Genomic DNA, 22,205 nt, shown 5'->3' on the forward strand with positions numbered 1-22,205 from the left:
CGCCGGCCCAACGCCCTGGCGGGAACAGGTGTACCCGCTCAGCCCCGTGCCCGGCCGAGAGTGAGGCGGGGTCCTGCACCCGGCTCGCCGGCTCCAGAGTTGGAAATAACCCCAGACCCCGGGACACTGACCCCGACGCTGGCTGGGGCGGGGGGTGGGCGGAGGGCACTTGATGAGTCCTCTGGGTCCAAGGGTTACCCGGGGCCCCGGCTGGGTCGGGTCTAACTGCGACCGCCAGCGGGCGGGAGAGGAGCCGGTGCCCCAACAATGGGGCGGGGAGCCAGGCACACTCACCCAGGTCACCAGCGGGCTCTGCAGGAAGAGCTCCATGAGCTCGGAGACCGTCACGTCCATGCTGAGGCTGCGCCCGCCGGCTCCGCGCCCCGCGTCCCCGTCCCCCGCGCCGAGGCACAAAGCGGCTCTGGCAGCGAGCGGCGGGCGCGGGGCTGCGGCGGCTCGCGCCCGGGAGACAAAGGCGGGGCGCGAGCCCACGTTCCGCGGCTCCGGCGGCCCAGCGCCCCGCCCGGGGCTGGGGGAAGGGGAGGGCCCGCCGCTCGGGGAGGAACAATGAGGGCGGCGGCCCCGCCCCTTGGCGGCCCTGGGCGATCGGCGCGCCGCCTCGCGGTGCCGGAGCCGGGAGTCCGGGCGCGGGCGCGGGCGCGGCGGCGCCGGCGGCCCGCACGTGTGCAGGGGGAGGGGGCGTCCCGGCCGCCCGCACGTGGGGCCGCCGCCGCGCGCAGATGCAGAGAGCGCGGCCTCGGCGGGCCCGGGGCCCCAACACGTGGCTCCTCGCTGCGCGCGTGCGTCGGTCACCCGGCCCCGGCGCCCGGTGCGGGCCCGAACGCCAAAGAGCGTGGGTCCCGGCCTCTGCCTCCTCGGGTGCGCGCGTAGGAGACCGAGGGGCACCGGGGCGCGCTGCCCACCCAGGTCGATTCGGGCACAGCGCACCCTGGGGGCCCAGCGGAGCCCACCACCACCAGACTGGCGGCCCTCAAGCAGGTGCAGCCCATCGGTCGCGCGGAGCCTCCCAGGTGCCGCCGTGGCCCCCGCCCGGCTCCGTGGCCACAGGCCCAAGCCCGCCGGCCTCAGGTGCTGGGGTCGGCCTCGTGGGCAGGTGGGGCGCAGGCCCGGAAGTCAGAGGAGGAAAGTTGGTGTTGAGTTTAAGCCGTAGGAGCGCGACCTCTTGCGCCCCACCGTACCACCTCCCAGGCTGCTAGTCTTTTAGAAGTTCCCGCAGAAAAACGGGTGTTGTGGCCGCCCCGACCTGGATCCTCCCCAACTGGGACACCCCCTCCCTCCAACCCCAACACCACCGCCGCTTTGCCAAGAGAGAAGCCAGATTCCGGATTCCTACTTGGGAGGACGTGGCAGCAGCTTGGTGGTAGGCGACAGGAAAAAGGACAAGTGCCCCAACTGGATGGAAAGCCAGCCCTGGGCCCAGACCCACACCTCCCTGCTGAGACAGCTGCGGTGGATCGGGCGGTCTCTGCCACCTCACCTTGGGCCGGTAATAATTTCACACTACGATTCATTGTTTAAAACATTTTACACAGTTAAACTAGTCGAATCCTTAAGAGTTTCCCAGGTGAGCCCACCGGTGCAGTATTGACCTGAAAGCGCCTAGCATAATTGGTGGCAAGTATACAGTAGGCGCCAAATGGTTGCTGGTTTGCATGTGAAAGTTGACGCTGTTAAGCGTTGGGGTTGCGGCATCTGCCGGTGAAGTGTGGAATTGCAGTCGAGTTCTGTGGTAGTTGAGCGGGTGACGGAGTGAGATTTGTGGCCCTGCCAGGCTCCTCTGTCCATGGAAATTCCCAAGAATACTGGAGTTAGTTTCATGTTTCCTCCTCCAGGGGATCTTCCTGACCCAGGGATGGAACCCGGGTTTCCTGCTTTGGCAGGCGGATATTTTACCACTGAGCCACCCGGGAAGCCAGCCAAGTCGACTAGGGGATCCCTAAAAAGAAGTGCCGAATTTTGATGGAAGGAAAAATGGGAGACTGCAGAAGAACTAAAATTTCGAGCTTATGTGGTTTTCTTGTGCACCAGAAATTCAATAATTCATAATTGCCTATATCATGAAATCGGTTGGAAAATAGATAAAATATTTATTTATGCCCACCTCTGTTTAAAAAGCCCCTGTTCTGTGTGGCTGGGATTTTTTTTTTTTTTTTATATTGATCCCAACTATTCTGGAAAGACAAGGAGACGATCTTTAAAATTATTAGATAAACACAATCTTTCACACTAGGAAATATATTGGACAAACGCTTTTCTGACGTTTGTTGCTGAGGATATTGACACCTCCTGGGCACAAATATGTCAGGAATTTCTGTTTGGGGGTCAGTTAGCTGCTGTGTCGATTCATTGTCATTGATGTATCTGCAGTTCATTGGCTCAACCCCATTTCATTCTGTTCGGAAGGAGCTGACTGAGCATCCTTGTTCCCTGGTGAGGCAGGGTGTTAGGTAAACTGGATGGTGCCCAGCTTGCAAGGGTGGAAGGCTTCACTGGATTGGATGACCTGGACAAGGCACTTCCTAGAAATCCTCTCACTCCATAAAATCAGAATAAGGAGTTTCCTGTATGACTTTACAGGGTAATTTTGAAATTCAGATGATGGTGTGTAAACGGGTTTATAAAGGAATCTTCCTCACTGTCTCCTCCTCATCTGTTGCCACTCCCCGCCCCCTGCCCCCGTCTACCATTATTTTAATAAGAATTGTTTCCCTATGTCTCCATCCAGTTGGCCATAAACTTCAGAAAGCAAACATACAGACCGTCTATTAACCACTAAGCAGTAACCGTCCGTCCCCTGTCCATCCAGACCAACCCTTGGATTTCACTCTTAACTGAGACTTAACTGCTGCTGCTGCTAAGTCACTTCAGTCGTGTCTGACTCTGTGCGACCTCATAGATGGCAGCCCACCAGGCTCCCCTGTCCCTGGGTTTCTCCAGGCAAGAACACTGGAGTGGGTTGCCATTTCCCTCTCCAGTGCGTGAAAGTGAAGTCCCTCAGTCATGTCTGACTCTTAGCGACCCCTGGGACTGCAGCCTACCAGGTTCCTCCGTGCATGGGATTTTCCAGGGAAGAGTACTGGAGTGGTTTGCCATTGCCTTCTCTAGAGACTTAACTATTTATTTACAATTTTTTTCTTGTTCATTCTGTATGAAAAGTAATGCTTTGTGTATTGCTTCCTAGACAGAAGCAGTACTTTAATTATGTTCATTCTGATAAAGAAATTTTCTCCCTTTCTCAGAAAAAAATGCTGGCTCAGCTATGTAATCTAATGACATCTCTGTAATTTGATAGGAGTTTTAAATAATTTGTACAACTTTAAGGAGGTGGGGAAGTGGCTCTTTGTTAATGTCTTTGTAATTAACTTGTTACAAGGAGCATGTATTAATTTCATAATTAAATGTTTGTGTTAAAATACACATAACATAAAATTTACCATCTTAACGTTTTTAAGTGTATAGTTCAATAGTATTAAGTACATTCACTTTGTTGTGCAGTCCTTGCCACCATCCATCCCCGTAACTCTTTTCATCCTGTAAATCTGACAATACCTATAACTTTCCATTCTCCCCTGCTCTAGCCCCTGGCAAACCTAATTCTGTTTTCTGTCTTTATTATTTTGACTACTCTAAGTGGAATCATAGAGTATTTGTCTTTTTGTAACCGGCTTATTTCACTCAGTATCATGTCCTTAAGATTCATCCATGTTATGACATATTACAGAATATCTTTCCTTTTTTAAAGGTGAATAATACTCGTGTGTGTGTGTTGAATTTTGCTTATCCATTCTTCAGTGGATGGACACGTGGGTTGCTTCCATGTTTTAGCTATTGAGTAATGCTGCTATGAACTTGGGTGTACATGTGTCTCTGTAAGACCCTGCTTTTGATTCTTTTGGATACATAGCCCAAAGTGGGATTGCTGCATCATTTGCTTAATCTATATTTTTTTAGGAACCTCCATACTGTTTTGCATAGTGGCTCTACCAGTTTACAGTCCCACTGACTGTGCCCGAGGGTCCTTTTCTTCACATCTTTACCACCATTTGTTATCTCTTATCTTTCTAAGTTTCACCATTCTAACAGGTGTGATGTGATCACTTGGGTTTTTTATTTCCTTTTCCCTAATGATAGTGATGTTGACCATCTTTTCATGTACCTATTGGCTATTCATATATCTTCTTTGGAAAAATGTCTGTTCAAGTCCTTTGCCCATTTTAAAAATTGGATTATGTGTTGCTTTTTCCTGTGAGTTGTATGAGTTTTTATATGTATATACACATACCTATATACACACACACATATATAGGGTTTTAACCCCATTATCAGATATATCATTAGAAAGTATTTTCTCCCATTCTATAGGTTGTCTTTCATCTTGTTGATTTTCTTTACTGTGCCAAACCTTTTTAGCCTGAATTTAACTTTTGTTGCCTTTGCTTTTGGTATCAGATCTAGAAAATCATGGCCAAGATTGATGTCAAGAACCATACATGGCAACATTTTCTTCTGAGAATCTTTTTGTTGTCAGGTGTTACATTCAGCTAAATCTATTCTGAGTTAATTTGTGTGGATGGTGTAAGATAGGAGTTTAGTTTCATTCTTTTGCGTGTAGCTGTTCAGTTTTCCCAACACCATTTATTGAAGAGGCTGTCCTTTCCTCATTGTGTATTTTTGGCTCCTTTGTCATAAAATAATTGACCATACATGGATGGGTTTATTTCTGGACTCTTTGTTCAGTTGAATTGACATATGTGATGTTTTTATTCAATACCATTCTATTTTGATTACTACAGCATTGTAATATAGTTTGAAATCTGGAAGCATCATGCCTCCAGCTTTGTGTTGTTCTTTCTCAAGATTGCTTTAACTATTCATGGTCTTTGTAGTTTCATATAAATTTTAGAAACTTTCCTGTTTCTGTGGAAAGTGCCTTTGGAATTTTGACAGGGGTTCCATTCAGTCTACTAATTGCTTTGGGTAGTTTGGACATTTAAACAATATTAAATCTTCCAATCCACGAATATGGAATCTCTTTCCATTTTATTTGTATCTTTGATTTCCCTCATCAATGTCTTTATAGTTTTCAGCGTATAGGTCTTTCAGTTCCTTGGTTAAATTTATTCCTAAGTTTTCTTTTTTTGGTTGCAGTTTTAAGTGGGATTATTTCCTTAATTTATCTTTCTGATAGTTATTGAGGTGTCGAAACACAATGATTTTTGTGTATTGATTCTGTATCCTGCAGCTTTACTGAATTTATTTATTATTTTAATACTTTTTTGGTGGGATCTTTTGGATTTTCTATGTATGTCATCTGCCAACAGTAATGGTTTTACTTCTTCCTTTCCAGTTTGGATACCTTTTATTTCTTTTTCTTGCCTAATTGTCCTGGCTAGGACTTCTAATACCATGTTGAAAAAAAGTCGTGAGCAAAAAAAAAAAAAAAAAAAAAAAAGTCGTGAGCAAAGGCATCTTTATCTCCTTGCTCATCTTAGAGGAAAAGCTTTCAGCTTTTCACCATTGAGTATGATGTTGGCTGTGGCCTTGTCATCGTGCTCGATTGAGTCTGATTCTTTGCAACCCCATGGACCGTAGCCCACCAGACTTCTCTGTCCATGGGATTTCCCGGCAAGAATACTGGAATGGGTTGCCATTTCCTACTCCAGCCGATCTTGCTCACCCAAGGATCTCATGTCTCCTGTATTGGCAGGCAGATTCTTTCCCACTAGCGCCACCTGGGAAGCCTGGCCTTGTCATAGATGGCCTTTCTTATGTTGAGGGATATTTCCTCTCTATCCACTTTGTTGAGGGTTTTTTAATAAACAGATGTTGAATTTTGTCAAATGCTTTTTCTGCACATATGATTTTGATCCTTCATTTTGTTAATGTGGCATATCACACTAATTGATTTGCAGACACTAAACTGTGATTGCGTCCCTGGAATGACCCCACTCAGTAATGGATATGATCCTTCCTTTAATTTCTTGTGAGAATTACATGGTTTTAGCTCTTAGGCTAAATCCAGTATGAGTAAATTTTTGTATGAGATGAGGCACAGTTTCATCCTTTAGCATGTGGCTATGTGTCGTTTCAGCACCATTTGTTGAAAAGCACCATTTCAGCACCATTTTCCCAATTGAGTGATCTTGGTGTCTGTATTAATCAAGGTTCTTCAGAGATCCAAACCAATAAGATGTATGTATGTGTCTACTTATGTCTATCTGTAGTATATAGAGAGACAAGATGGGGAGAGAGAAAGGGAGAGAGAGATTTAAGGAATCGGCTCATGCAGTTTGGGGGCCGGCAAGCCCAAATCTTCAGGGCAGGCCCGCAGACTTGAGACCCAAAGGAGCATTGATGTTGCAGCTCGGGTCCAAAGACAAACTGGAAGCAGAACCCCTTTTTCCTTGGGGGACCTCAGTCTGTGTTCTCTTCAGGGTTTCAACTCATTGGATGAATCCCACCCACATTTAGAAGGTAATCTGCTTTACTCAGAGTCCACTGATTTAAATATTAATCTCATCTAAAAAATATCTTTATAGCAACATTCAGACATTTCATGAAATCTCTGGGTACCTTAGCCTAGCTCAGTTGACGCATACAATTAACCATGACAAATGTAACCCTTATCACCTTGGTGCCCAGAAACAACTCCTTAAACCATGCTTGATCTCTGAATAAAGACAATACCTAACATGCTACTAGTTACTCTGCATACAATCAAAAATGTACTATTTCCCCAGAAGAGGATGCAAAATTCTTGGGTGATATTCACTGTTCTCCTTGAAATCCTGTAATATAAATACTATGATGCAGTTAACAACACTTAAAAGTCAGAATATCTTATGTGATAAGGGAATAACAAAAGGGAAAACACAGATAGTTGTGACATACACACACACACACATTGTTCAGTTGCTCAGTCACGTCCAACTCTTTGCCACCTCATGGACGGCAGGGCGCCAGGTTTCCCTGTCCTCCACTGTCTCCCAGAATTTGCTCAAACTCATGTCCATTGAGTCAGTGATGCCATCCAGCCATCTCATTCTCTGTCGTCCCTTTCTCCTTCCTCCCTCAATCTTTCCTAGCATCTGAGTCTTTTCCAGTGAGTCGGCTCTTTGAATCAGTTAGCCAGTATACACACACACACACACACACACACACACACCCCAACACACACATATATCTATGTATATATATACACATGTATATACACACAAACATACACATACACATGGACACACACAAAATAAGGAAGGAGTAAATACTCATGGCCATTACAGTCCTCATTTTTGTAACTGATCACACGGTCAAAGCTGGTGTTTATAACTAGGTTCTTCCAGTACCCATTGCATATGCCTTTTGCTGTCAGCAGTTTCCTCAGATGGCCGTGGCTCCTGACCTTCATTACTTGGGTGAAGTGAGTCAAACCTTCATTCCTGAAGGATCCAGGCCATTAGAAGTCTTGCCTGAATTGTATGCTAGAAGTTCCATCAACTTTAATCACAGGGACAGTAATACGACTAAGAGGTGCCTTAAGGGTTCTTCTTTATTCCAGATACTCTCTTCCTTACTTCCATTGTGGACAAATAATACAGTTTCTCCCAGGTAGTCAGGTTCAATCACCCCAGTCAGCACAAAACTCCATTCTTTACCTGTTGATCCAGAGGCATGAAGAGCCCAAAGTGGCCGATTGGCAGGCTTAACAGTTTAATGGACTCCTCCTTCTTTTGAAACTAAGACCTAGCAGAGCGGAAGGTTTTAGGGGCAGGAAGCAAAATTTTGCTGGTGGTGTTATAGCCACGCTTTCCGGGAAACAGACTCAGAAGGACAATGCAGATAGTGGAGTGCAGTTTATTACGCCGGCGGGCCCAAGGCAGAGTCTCCTCTTAGCCAAGGACCCTGTCCAGCATTTGTGAAAATCTTTTATACCCCATGTGTACGTGTCCAAACCCACCACCTACCCCATGTGTACGTGTCCAAATAGTCAATAATCAATAAGCCCACAGTTACATTCCAAATAGTTAATAACCGATAAGCCTGTGCTTACATTCTGATAGATAGTGTCTGGAGGCAGGGGTGATTAGTGTCTGTTTTCTCTTAGGTGATGAGTAACCTGGATGTGATCTTCAAGATTCCCCTGTCTGGAGGGGGTCTTATCCTTCCATTGTCGTCCCCAGAGGCACTAAGCAGAGAGTTCAGAGTCCACTGGAGAGGCAGCCGAGCACGACCAGCACGGACAGGCCTGAGATGGAGTCCAGGCCCTATGAATTCCTTCTTCATTCCCCCCTCTTGATGCTCTTAGTTTCCATAACGAGCATCACTCATTGAGATATATTGTACCTTAGCCCTCCTGTCACCCACATGAGAGAATGCTATCAACCTCTGGGTTACAAAATTCACAAGGCAGTGTAGGAAGCAGGGCCCACAAAGCAGTATGATTAAGAGTACTATAACAACAGTCACAATGGTTTTCCACCAGTCTCCCTTTCCCCAGGAGAGAACTGAAGTCCAAAAGGGAATATTTTTATTAGACATGGCTTTTACTTGATTTTGCATATCCTTCAAGGCAGTAGATACATTTCCAGACAGGTCAGGGATGTACACACAACATTTGACTTTAATTACAGCGCAAGTCCCTCCTTGGGCTGCTGTGAGTATGTCTAATGCCATCCTATTTTGAATTACTGCCTTCCTCATCTGAATCTGTTCTTCGTTCAAAGCTTGAATGGCTTTTGTACTGTCTAAGAGGGCCTGTTTAGTGAAATTAGTTAAGGCCTCTACCTTAAACATGATATCCGTTGTCCCTACAGAGGGTACAAACAAGGCAGCAAGATAGTCATACCATTGGAACACAGATCGTGTCCATCTTGCATGTAGATAAGGCAGGTTTACTGGAGGCTGGTGTAGGCTAGGCTTAATTCTGCCATGGGCGAAAGCAAATCTTAATGTGTAACGCCCCACCCAGCCAACTGGTAACCATGGCCATAAGTTAAGCCCACAGAGCCACTGGGTCCCATTGGGGGCCACCCAGCGGATTCCAGGATTATATTTCCAGTCGGAACCGGGCCACTGAACAGACTGATTGGGGTGATAGGTAACTTCCAAGATTTGTTTACATTGTTCAAGGGACAAATAACCCATATATTTTAATTTTTTGGGGTCTAGGGGGTGGTCTCTAAATCCAACTTTCTGTTCTTTTTGTTCCCAGCAAATAGTAGCAGGGGTAATCAACTGTCCTTTCTCAGGAGTCATCCAGAAATATTCATCCCAGACCTGGTAGTATTGCTCAAGGTACCGGGAGGCCTGTTCCCCTTTTGTTAAGGGAGCCCTTTTCTTCTTTAATTTTCATATATGAGGTATAAGCCTTTGTTATCTCCATAAGGCTGGTGTTCATGTTAAATGTAACCCTATGTCCCTGGCCCATTGATGACTTTTTCTTACACCAGGGGAGCAAAGAAAGGTTATGGTTGGTGAGAGAGAGGAACGGAGTGGCGATACCCAGCAGGGGAGTCCGTCTATTACTGACAGGGGCATAGCCCCACATACCCAACAGTTGGCAGAGTTGTGGCCCACGAGATGAAGACGTTGTCCTGTGCAGGAGCAGTGGTCAGGTTCAGAATTGTATTGGCGAGGCCGAGCAGCAGGAGTCGTTTACCCAGCTCTATCCTGTAGAGGGCTCATCCGGGACCTCGTTTTCTTCTTCTTCCTCAGAATGATGTTGGTTTCCCATGGGTCGGTGGGGTCCTTCTGGGTGGTCCACTTGGTGTCCTCTGGGTCAGCGTGGTATGCCTTCTTTGCTCTGGTGTGATGGATCAAGGGACAATACCTGTAACTTTAACTGCAGTAGGGGTAGTTAGAATAACATAAGGGCCCTTTCACCAAAGGGCTAGCAAATCATGTTCTCAATCTTTGACCCATACTTGGTCACCAAGTGTAAACTCATGAATCTGTTCCCCAAGGGGGAATGGCACCCTTTCTTGTACAAACTTAGTTACCCGATTTATTACCTTACCCAGTTCCATCTGCTGTGAAATCTTATCCCCCCTTACCTGAGGCAAATTTGTTGACACCTGTTTTATTATGGGAGGAGGCCTCCCATACACAATTTCGTATGGAGAATAGCCTTGGGACTGTGGGGTCATCTTGAGTCTGAGCAAAGCCATCGGAAGCAAGTCCACTCAGGAGCAGTCAGTCTCTCTGATCCACTTGGAGAGTCTCTTTAAGTGTCCGGTTGGTTTATTCCACCATCTCAGAACTCTGGGCCTATATGCAGTGTGCAGTTTCCATTTGATGTTTAAAGCTTTGCTTACTTGTTGTACTAAATCAGCTGTAAAACCCGGGCCATTGCATGATCCAGGGCTGGTAGGAAATCTAAATCTGGGAACCATTTTCCTAAGCAGGCACCGGGCTACTTCTGATGCTCTTTCAGTTCAGGTAGGAAAAGCTTTTACCCATCTCGAGAACGTACATACCATGACCAGCAGATAATGGTAGTGTCAGTGAGGTTTCATTTCAGTGAAGTCCATTCCCAGGTGTTCAAGGGGCAGTGTGCCTTTCAGCTGAATACCCAGAGGTTTTTGTCTGAATACCCGAGAGGCAGCATTAACCTGTGAGCAGGCAGCATGGCCTAGGTGGGTTGCTTGGTGTGTTTGGCTTACCAGAGTGTGTGCCAGCTCCTCCGGTACCAATAATTTGTCACTTGACAATTCCCACCATCTCTTTTCAGTCTTGATGGCCCCTTCTGCTCTGGCTAACCCAACAGCTGTTGTCCTTGTATTATCAGGCTAGTGCCATCAGTATATAGGACCCAATTAGGGTCTGGAACCTTGAGCCCTTCTTTAAAACAAACCCCAGATACCTTACCTCTTCTTTGTAGATTGTGCCTTCTTTTTTAACACCCGGTAACCTGCTTCCATCCACAGCTGGAGCAGTGCATTTGTCCCTTTCTAGCATTTTTCCTTGGTCTCAGGCAGCCAGCAGCAGTCCATCCCCGTATTGTAGGAGCTGACATCCATACTCTTCCGGATGGAATGAGTCCAGATCAGAAGCCAAGGCTTCTCCAAAGATGGCTGTGGAGTTAGCCTTTGTTATCTGGTGTTCCCGACTGAATCTTCTCATTCAAAGGCAATGATGGGCTGTGATGCTGGGGCGAGGTGTATGCAGAAGAAGGCATCCTTGAGATCTAGGCAAGTGTAAACTTTAGTCCTCGGCGGGAGGAAGCTAAGCAAGGTATAGGGGTTTGGAACAGTGGGGTGTAAAGTCACAGTAGCCTGGTTGACTAGCCTGAGATCTTGTACAGGCCTATAGTCCTGTCCTCCTTCCCTTTTGACTGGCAGGATTGGCGAATTCCAAGCCGACTGGCACTCTACTAGAATGCCTGCTTGTTTCAATCTATTGATGTGGGGCAATATGCCGGTTCAGGCCTCCATCCATAGCAGGTACCGGCGCCCTCTAACCGGGATGGTGCCTGGTTTGAGTTCCATTATCACTGGGGCATGATGTTCAGCCAGCCTGGGGGGAGGGGGAGATTGTCTTCTACCCAGACCTCAGGGAATAATTGAGTTAGCTCCCTCATGCTCTTCTGGCCCACCCGGTTCTGCCTTCAGAGGCTCATGCAACCTCCACTCATCTTGGGTTGGTATTGAGAGAGAGGGCAAATAAGTCATAGAGTCCGTCCAGAAGGCGGGCCTCTCCTCAGGGGAGAAAGTCACTTGTGCTCTTAGTTTGGAGAGCAAGTCTCTTTCCAACTGGGGTACTAGGCACTCAGGAATGTAGAGGAATTCATGAATCACTTGGTGCCCACTCCCCCCGCATCTGACATTTTCTGGGCTGGCAAAACGATTTAATCATCTCTTCTCCCGATACCCCAGTTACCGCGGTAGTCTTTTTGGACAGAGGTGCCACAGGTTTTGTTACTACCGACAGTTCTGCTCCTGTATCCACCATGAAGTCAGTGTTTTGGTCCCCCACTTTTAAGGTCACCGTGGGCTCTCAGGGACCTGATATCTCTGAGCCCTAGCAGCCCTAGTTAATTTCCAAGTCAGCAAGCCCCACAACTGCGGGAGCTTCCTCTTCCTTCCTTGCCTTAGGGCATTCATTCTTTCAGTGGCCAAAAGCTCGGCACCTGGTTTGGCTGTAACGGACCCAGGGCTTCCCTTGGGACCGGCTGAAGGACTGTCCTGTCCCTGGGGCAGATGAGGTTTTCTGGAGGGCCCGAGATAGACTTTCCCAGAGCAGCAGCTTGCACTGTAAGTCTCTTGTCTGTTCTCTTTCGTTCCCTCGGGCTCTCTGGCAGAGCGCGGTCTCTGCTTAATTCCAACGTCTCCCTCCCCCTCTTGTCAGTACTCACCGGGAGAGGCGGGTATAGCTTGGGCGGTTCGGTTGGAGCCGGATCCTGGAAGTGTTGGCCAGAGGCTTCTGTCACCGGGATCGGAGCCTGCCCAAACGGCAGCTCTACGAACTCCGGGAAAGCTGGCGGAGGAGCAGCAGCTGTTGCAGAAACTTCACCTGGCCCTGGATCGGGCATTAAGGCGGCCTCTGGTCCTGGTGGAGCACTGGGAGGCAGGCGTGTCATTATCCAGCATGGGGGAGGGGTCAGGTCATCCCCATCCAAATCCTGTAGAATTTCTTTTTTTATCATCAGTCAATTTTTGTGCCCTTAATATTTTTCCCTTTCCCTTCTGGATACAGAACCTTGTCCAAGTAGGAGGGTCTCAAGCTAACCCTAGCCATGAGTCAACAGATGGATATTGATCCAGGTGTCCTGGCTCTCCTGTGACTACTGTATAGATTGCTTCCACTATTTTTAAGTTCACGGTGTTCTCTGGTGGCCATCCTGCTCCCATAGGGGGCCATTCGACCTCACAGAGTATGTGGAGGCAGTTAGGCTTCATCTTCACCCCATAGTCTCCTCTTAATCTCTTCTTTAAAATCTTCACTCCAATACAGTTGCCTTAGATTCACTTCCCCCCATCTTGCTTACCTTCTCAGACCTTGTACTTCTCCTTTTCGTTCTGTCTACGAAGTTCTCAGTACCCTATGTACTTCTGATATTTCCACTCAGTGACACTTAAATTGCCATTCTGCCTCCTTCCTAATTGGGGTGAGAAGAGCCTTACCTGCCACATCCCAGAGGGAGAAGGGGGATCAGCGTGTCTTCACCTGCTGGTCAGCACAGCTGAACCAGAACATCACATGGTCTGAGACTGTTTCTCCCTTAAAGTCCATTCTGCCTTGGTGGGCTTGATCAGGTGCGGATGAAAACACAGATGGGTTAAATATCTCATGTCCCAGGCCATCTCCGGAAAAGCCAATTCATACTCACTTCTGTATCCCCCTCCTTCTAGCCTAACAATTCCGGGGGGGTCAAGAATTTCACAGCAGACGGGACACCTCCTGGGGGAGGGCAGAATACGAGCATACAAGGACCAGTTTCTTATCCTAAAAATCCCCTGGTGATCGCTTGGTAATAATTTTCCCCGAGACGGCGTGGAGACACCTCCTAAATGTCCTTCACAAATTTCCTTCCTAAACCCTAGCACGCTCGTCGACCTGTGTACCAAGCAATCGCCACCTGCCTATTCCAGGCTCCTGTGGGTCCCCGCTCCTTCTAGTCCCTCCCAGGGGGGTGATCAGGCCCCCTCTTCCACCCTGCTGGGTGGGTTCCTCCTCACCTGAGTGCTCAGTTCCCCTGCTGCCATTTACTACCTGCCAAAGCGAAGAAACCGGGCTTTGAAAGGCTGAATTCTTCCAGAGGGGTAAGGCGCCTTCCCCCCTCTAGGAGATTCAAGCCACAAAGCCTCGGGGTGGCCTCAAATGAGACCTGTCTCCTCAAAGTGAGGAGTTTCCCGGCCAATGCACCAAATGTTATAGCCACGCTTTCCGGGAAACAGACTCACTCAGAAGGACAATGCAGATAGTGGAGTGCAGTTTATTACGCCGGCGGGCCCAAGGCAGAGTCTCCTCTTAGCCAAGGACCCTGTCCAGCATTTGTGAAAATCTTTTATACCCCATGTGTACGTGTCCAAACCCACCACCTAGCCCATGTGTACGTGTCCAAATAGTCAATAATCAATAAGCCCACAGTTACATTCCAAATAGTTAATAACCGATAAGCCTGTGCTTACATTCTGATAGATAGTGTCTGGAGGCAGGGGTGATTAGTGTCTGTTTTCTCTTAGGTGATGAGTAACCTGGATGTGATCTTCAAGATTCCCCTGTCTGGAGGGGGTCTTATCCTTCCATTGTCGTCCCCACAGGCACTAAGCAGAGAGTTCAGAGTCCACTGGAGAGGCAGCCGAGCACGACCAGCACGGACAGGCCTGAGATGGAGTCCAGGCCCTATGAATTCCTTCTTCAGTGGGTCCCTAGGAGTTAGTAGTGATGCCACTCCCATCTCCAGCCCTTTATTGCTGGAGCCTTGAATCCTGGCTGTTGGAGAAACAGCAAGCATTCAGATTCAGAACATGTGTAGCTGACTAGAGACCTTTGCCCCACCCCTACATGGTACTGCTACCTAGCTGATGCTGTAACTGAGTCTTCCAAAGGCCATTCCAGCATCTATCTAGCCAACTGCTTCAGGATGGTAGGGAACCTGGTCAGAGCACTGAACTCTGTGATTATAAGCCCATGCATTTGGAGAATACCGAAAGACTCACTGGAAGACACCCTGATGCTGGGAGATTAAAGGCGAAAGGAGAAAAGGGAGGCAGAGGATGAGATAGTTGGATAGCAATCACCAACTCAAGGGACACGAACTTGAGCCAACCCCTGGAGATAGTGGAGGACAGAGAAGCCTGGCGTGTTGCAGTGGATGGAGTGGCAAATATTCGGACATGACTGAGCGACTGAACACAGCAGCAAGCCCATGCGTTTACTTGACTTGCTGTGAAGTGAGCTCCTGGATCAGAAGCAGTATGTGTGGAGTACCATGACCATGGATGAGGCATTCTGTAAGTCCACAGGTGGCAGTTTTGGCAGAAACATTGTGTGCAGGGAAGACAAGTCTATATCCAGAGTAAATGTCCATTCCAACAAGAACAAAACGTTGCCCCTTCCATGGTGGAAGCTGTCCAGAGTAATTAACTGTCTGCAAGGTAGGTAGCTGGCTGATCATTCCAGGGAATGGTGTGCTATTCATCAGGGACTCACTGTTGGTCTCTGATTGGACACAGATTGGACACTGACAGATTGGACACTCAGACGTGACTGTAGCCAGGTTGACCTGGTGAGTAGACGTCCATGTTGCTGAGCCTTTACATAACCTCCCGCCCTGCCACCGTGCCCACTTTGCTCATGAGCCCACTTGGTGATGACAGGGTTGACGGGGGAAGGAAGCTGACAGGTATCCACTGAATGTGAAAATCGCTCAGTCATGTCCGGCTCTTTGTGACCCCATGGACTATACAGTCCATGGAATTCTCCATGCCAGAATACTGGAGCGGGTAGCCTTTCCTTTCTCCAGGAGATCTTCCTAACCCAGGGATTGAGCGAAGCTCTTTTGCATTGCAGGCGGATTCTTTACCAGCTCAGCCACCAGAGAAGCCCAAGAACCCTGGAGTGGGTAGCCTGTCTCTTCTCCAGGGGATCTTCCCGACCCAGGAATTGAACCGGAGTCTCCTGCATTGCAGGCAGATTCTTTATCGACTGCGCTATCAGGGAAGCCCTATCCACAGACTGGGTCCTCCTATTCCCTTGATTACATCTCCCTCTGCTGAAGTCACTCTTTGGTGAATGTTCCTGGGGGAGACAAATATCACTGTGGCTTTTGCTCATTCATAGAGGTTTGCTCAGGTACCTCTCTCCAGACTTCCTTGTTACCAGTGCTCCAGTCATGTTCCTTCCAAGTCCCTGACCATCCAGCCACACCATTGCTTACAGCTCATGAACTGGTATATAATCACATACCTGGCCATTTCTCCTCCCACACAGAATGGACGGCTAGGTTCACTGCTCCAGGTTCTGTCCACTGTGGGGATTTCCCTTGGCCCCCACCACTCCGGGATCCAGTGACTCCTGTCTCACTTAGATTGCCCAATTTAGTGGCAGCAGCTCCTACCAAAATTTCTGACCTACAGAAAAGAGTAAAGTCCTTGGGTGTAGTAAAAGGTGTATCATATCCACCCAGGGTAAGTGAGCAGATCTCTTTTTTTCCCTAATATTTATTTGGTTGTGTTAGGTCTTAGTTGTGATGCATGGACTCAGTATCCCTGTGACATGTGGGATCTTGGTTCTCCAACCAGGGTTTGAACCTGTGTCCCCTGCATTGGAAGACGGATTCTTTCTTTATTTTTAGTTGAAGGATAATTGCTTTACAGTATTGTGTTGGTTTCTTCCATACAGCGACATGGATCAGCCATAGGTATATATGTGTGTGTATATATATATGTCCCGTTCCTGTCGAACCCCCCCTCCCACCTCGTCCAACCCCGGCCCACCCGTCTCGGTTGTCACAGAGCCCCGGTTTGAGTTCCCTGAGTCATGCAGCAGATTCCCCCTGGCTCCCGATTTCACATGTGATCATGTATGTTTCCATGCTACTCTCCCCGTTCGTCGCCCTCTCTCCTTCCCCGCCCTTCACCCACATGCACAAGTCTGTTCTCTATGTCCACATCTCCACAGCTGCCTTGCAGATAGTTTCATCAGTACCATCTTGCTAGGTTCCATGCTGTTGCTGCTGCTAAGTCACATCAGTCGTGTCCAACTCTGTGTGACCCCATAGACGACAGCCCACTAGGCTCCCATCCCTGGGATTCTCCAGGCAAGAATACTGGAGTGGGCTGCCATCTCCTTCTCCAGTGCATGAAAGTGAAAAGTGAAAGTGAAGTTTCTCAGTCATGTCCGACTCTTCGAGACACCATGGACTGTAGCCTACCAGGCTCCTCTGTCCATGGGGTTTTCCAGGCAAGAGTACTGGAGTGGGGTGCCATTGCCTTCTCTGTATATATGCATTAGTAGACAATATTTATATTTCTCTTCCTGACTTTATTTCACTCTGTATAATAAGCTCTAGGTTCATCCACCTCATTAGCACTGACTCAGTGTTCCTTTTTGTGGCTGAGTAATATTTCATTGTGTATATGTACCACTGCTTCTTTATCCATTCATCCGTCAGTGGACATCTAGGTTGTTTCCGTGTCTTATGGAAGGCGGATTCTTAACCACTGGACCACCAGGGAAGTCCCAAGTGAGCAGATCTTAAATGACAAATGTCCCTAACATTCTAGTCTCCCTAATCCTTCAGATCCTTTCCTCTGTAGTATCTCAAGGAAGGTCTGACATTTCAACTTCACTTACTGTAGCCACTTTTTGGTTGGGTTTTCAGCCAGCCAAACTGTTAGAACCCTTTTTAATCCCCCTGCAGTACAACATTAAATTCCAAAGCTCTGCCTAGCGGACCCCTATAGATAAATTGGGCTTGTTTCAACTTGTTCCACCCATTATCCCATACTCTAATATCCATTCCCATACACATCCCCAGATTCTATATTTGGAAAATTTACTCTGTATTTGGTCCTTTTTGGAAGAGTGCACCTTGTCATAGGCCACTTTTTACCTCACCTCTAGGAGCCTGAAGGGCATTGAGTCTAGTTACAGACCTGAAGCAAAGGGAAGGTGGGTGGGACCCTGAGGTGAGGGTGCAGTGTCTTGCAAGGCAGCTACCTCAAGGGCGGCCGTTACAGATTTCTCTTAGGGTTAATATTCTTAGTCTGGCAGAGAAGACTCATCAGAACCAAGGCTGGGTTCTCTGCTCCCAAACTCATTCGGATCTCTGCATATATCCCACTCCAGCTGTCAGTGAAAATAATAAGCAGTCTGTAATAGGAACAGAAGGAAAGAGTTTTGTTTGAGCCAAACTGAGGACTATGGGCTTCCCAAGTGGCGCTAGTGGTAAACAACCCGCCTGCCAATGCAGGAGACAAGAAAGAGACTTAGGTTCAATCCCTGAGTCAGAAAGATCTCCTGGAGGAGGGCATAGCAACCCACTCCAGTATTCTTGCCTAGAGAATCCCGCAGACAGAGGAGCCTGATGGGCTACAGTCCATAAGGTTGCAAAGTGTCAGACACGACAAAGCGATTTAGCATACACCCATGCACACGAGGACTATGGCCTGGAAGACAGCCTCTCGGATAACTGAGGAAATGGTCCAGAGAAGCACCGCTTCGGCAGTTTTATGTCTTGTCAGAACAAAGAACATCAAACACGTCAAGAACACATTCCTTCAGGGTTTCAAGGAAAAACACATCAGGGGACTTCCCTGGTGGTCTGGTGGCTAAGACTCTGTGCTGTCAATGCAGGGGGCGCAGGTTCAATCCCTGGTCGGGGAACTAGATCCCACATGCTGCAGCTAAGACCCAGCACAGCCAAATAAGCAAATGCACACACACAGTGAGTCTGTGTGGCCTCGGCACCTGGGAAAAGGAGTCATCCTGGAAGGAGGAGCAGCATGGGTTTCTCAAGAATGGAGGCATTTAATCTGTATTTTTAACGTAGGCATTCTTTACTTCTGCTCAGTACCCCCTTTTCTTTAATAATTGAAGCAAATATCCGGGGTGTGTTTGACAGGCCACAAACAGGCTGTTTTTGTCAGCATAAAATTAAAGTTAACTCATGAGTAAGTCATTATGACTTCCTCATACCTCAATATGTGAGAATATCTTTGATCACAGCTTTCAGAATCACATTCCTTTCCAGTTGTGTTAGTCTGCTCAGGCAGCCATAACAAAATACCACAGACTGGGCAGCTTAAAATTGCAGAAGTATATTTTCTCACAGTTCTGGAGTCTAGAAGTCCAAGATCAAGACGCCAAGGCAAAGTTGATTTCTGGTGAGTGCTGACGTCTTCCTGGCTCACGGGTGGCCACACGTCACTGTGGCCTCACGTGGCCTTCCCTCTTCACACATGCAGAGAGAGCGCCACTGTTTCCTCTTATAAAGGTATCAGCCCAATCAGAAAAGGGACCTCCCCTATGACTTCACTTAAGTATAATTACCTCCCTGGTTCCAAATGCAGTCACACTGGGGATGAGGCTTTAACATGGGAATTCTGAGGGGAGACCATCTAGTCTGCTTCACTGCTGGCTCAGATGGTAAAGAATCTGCTTGCAAAGCAGGAGTCGTAGGTTCAATCCTCGGGTTGGGAAGATCCCCTGGAGGAGGGCATGGCAACCCACTCCAGTATGCTTGCCTGGAGAATCCCATGGACAGAGGAGTCTGGCTGGCTACAGTCCATAGGGTCATAAATTGTCGGCCACAACTGAAGCAACTTCCACTTTACGTTACCTAATCTAACCTTCAGCGCCAATCAAATGCTCAAGCTTTAATGGTATACACTCTGTGAGGTTCAGAATTTAACCTGCATTGTAATTCATCCTCTCACAGCACAAGGGTCTGGGTTTTATTTTCTGCCATGTTGGCTTTACAGATACAGGAGAAAAGGATCTCTTTCAGGCAGACACAGAAGCATCTGAGTCATTTATGTGGAATTTGAACTGGAAATTTGAATTCCTGAGCTTATCTTTGTCTTTCCCTACTTTGTTCAGAGAAATTAGGAACAAGCAGCCAATCTTTATGATATTTCTTCGTTTGACAGAAAATGTTCCAAGGTATCATATACATGATTGCCCAGAACCTTGCCTCTTACAAGTATGTGATTATAGTGTCCACTGGTGATATTTTGAATATCTCCATGCCACCTTATACCACGGACTATTTGTGCATTCTTTACTTCTGGAAATTGAGTCATTAATGCCTTTAAGTCTAATCAGATAAGAGAACCAACTCCAGAAATCTTAGAAGAATTAGATTTAGAAGGATTAAATTAGAAAATTTATCCTTAAGATTCTGTTCTCTAGAATGACTCTTGCTACCAAAACCTTTATTAGTTTGTTAGGCCTGCCATAATGAAGTACCACAAATTAAGTGGCTTAAACACCAGAAATTTATTTTCTCACAGTCCTGGAGGCTTAAGTCCGAGATCATAGTGTCAGTAGGCTTGGCTTCTATTGAGGCCCCTCTTCTTGGCCTAAAGATAGTTGTCTTCCCTCTGTGTATATCTGTGTCCTAGTATCCTCTTCTTAGAAGATGCCAAATATGTTGGGTTAGTTGTTCAGTCACTCTTTTCTGTCCGACTCTTTGCAACTTTGTGGACTGAGGCATGCCAGGTTTCCCTGTCCTTCACTATCTCCCTAAGCTTGCTCAAACTCATGTCTATCGAGTCGGTGATGCCATCCAACCATCTCACCCTCTGTCTTCCCCTTCTCCTCCTGCTTTCAATCTTTCCCAGCATCAGGGACTTTTCCATTGAGTCAGCTCTTCGAATCAGGTGGCCAGATTATTGGAGCTTCAGTGTTAGTCCTTCCAATGAATATTCAAGATTGATTTCCTTTAGGATTGACTGGTTTGCTTTCCTTGCAGTCCAGGGGACTCTCAAGAGTCTTCTCCAGCACCACAATTTGAAAGCATCAATCCGTCAGTGCTCAGCCTTGTTTATGGTCCAACTTTCATATCCATACATGACTACTGGAAAAACCGTAACTTTGACTAGAGAGACCTTTGTTGGCAAACTGATATCTGTGCCTTTTAATACGCTGTCTAGATTTGTCATAGCTTTTCTTGCAAGGAGTAAGCGCCTTTTAATTTCATGCTACAGTCACTATCTGCAATGATTTTGGAGCCCAAGAAAATAGTCTGTCACTGTTTCCATTGTTTCCCCATCTATTTGCCATGAAGTGATGGGACCGGATGCCATGATCTTTGTTTTTTTGAGTGTTGAGTTTTAAGCCAGCTTTTTCACTCTCCTCTTTCACTTTCATCAAAAGGTTCCTTAGTTCCTCTTCGCTTTCTGCCATAAGAGTGGTATCATCTGCATATCTGAGGTTACTGATATTTCTCCCAGCCTGTGCTTCATCCAGCCTTGCATTTCGCTTGATGTATTCCGTATAGAAGTTAAGTAAGCAGGATGACAACATACAGTCTTGATGTACTCCTTTCCCAATTTGGAACCAGTCCATTGTTCCATGTCGGGTTTCAACTGTTGCTTTTTGACCTGCATACAGATTTCTCAGGAGGCAGGTAAGGTGGTCTGGTATTCCCATCTCTTTCAGAATTTTCCACAGTTTATTGTGATCCACACAGTCAAAGGCTTTGGCATAGTCAATAAAGCAGAAGTAAATGTTTTTCTGGAATTATTTTGCTTCTTATATGATCCAACAGATGTTGGTGATTTGATCTCTGGTTCCTCTGCCTTTTTGAAATCCAGCTTGTACATCTGGAAGTTCTCAGTTCATGTCCTATTGAAGCCTAGCTTAGAGAATTTTGAGCATTACTTTGCTAGCATGTGAAATGAGTGCAATTATTTGGGAGTTTGAACTTTCTTTGGCATTGCCCTTCTTTGGGATTGAAATGAAAACTGACCTTTTCCAGTCCTGTGGCCACTGCTGAGTTTTCCAAATTTGCTGGCATATTGAGCACAGGACTTTCACCGCATCATCTTTTAGGATTTGAAATCGCTCAGCTGGAATTCCATCACCTCCACTAGCATTGTTTGTAGTGCTGCTTCCCAAGGCCCACTTGTCTTCTCACTCTAGGATGTCTGGCTCTAGGTGAGTGATCACATCATCGTGGTTTTCTGGGTCATGAAGATCTTGTTTGTATACTTCTTCTCTGTATTCTTGCCACCTCTTCTTAATATCTTCTCCTGCCAGATATCCTTCTCCTCCTCCTCACCCTAAAAACCTCATTTTAACACCAAAATAGCAACTAGCTGCTGAACAACCATCAACAGGAGAATGTTGGATCCCACCAAAAAAAGATACCCCATGTCCACGGGCTGAGGAGAAGCCCCACCAAGATGGTAGGAGGGGCGCAATTGCATTTGAAATCAAATCTCAGACCCACCAGAGACGCTCGGAGGGTGCAAACAAAACCTTGTGCGCATCCAGGACTGAGAGAGGAGCAGTGACCCCCACAGGAGCCTGAGCCGGACCTGCCTTTGTGTGTGTGCGTGTCTCCTGCGGAGGCACAGGTCGGCGGTGACCTGCCATGGGGACAGGGACTGTGGTTGCAGCAGACCTGGGAGGTGTGGCGTGTGGCCTAAGTCCTCTTGGAATAGGTTCCCATTAGCCCCGCTATAGAGCCGCCTAGCAGGTGACCCACAAACTGCAGAACAATTATACCAAAGAAG

The 22,205-nt window shown here is 47.3% G+C and overlaps 2 protein-coding genes across 6 annotated transcripts in view; one reads left to right on the forward strand and one right to left on the reverse strand.

Moving 5' to 3' along the window:
- Window positions 1-511, reverse strand: part of CCDC88C (coiled-coil domain containing 88C) — a 142,157-nt gene extending 141,646 nt beyond the window's left edge. For all 5 annotated transcript variants that reach the window (XM_043921745.1, XM_043921744.1, XM_043921746.1 and 2 more), the window contains exon 1: window positions 295-511. In XM_043921745.1, coding sequence (XP_043777680.1) covers window positions 295-354 — 60 coding nt within the window. In that variant the 5' untranslated portion in view covers window positions 355-511. The remainder of the gene's footprint in view (window positions 1-294) is intronic.
- The window catches only part of LOC122706523 (translation initiation factor IF-2-like), a 162,386-nt gene continuing 140,613 nt past the window's right edge, over window positions 433-22,205 (forward strand). The window contains exon 1 of the mRNA XM_043921753.1: window positions 433-1,507. Coding sequence (XP_043777688.1) covers window positions 741-1,217 — 477 coding nt within the window. The 5' untranslated portion in view covers window positions 433-740 and the 3' untranslated portion in view covers window positions 1,218-1,507. The remainder of the gene's footprint in view (window positions 1,508-22,205) is intronic.

This window comes from Cervus elaphus, chromosome 13 (genome assembly GCF_910594005.1).
Source record: "Cervus elaphus chromosome 13, mCerEla1.1, whole genome shotgun sequence".
NCBI classification, from domain to species: domain Eukaryota; kingdom Metazoa; phylum Chordata; class Mammalia; order Artiodactyla; family Cervidae; genus Cervus; species Cervus elaphus.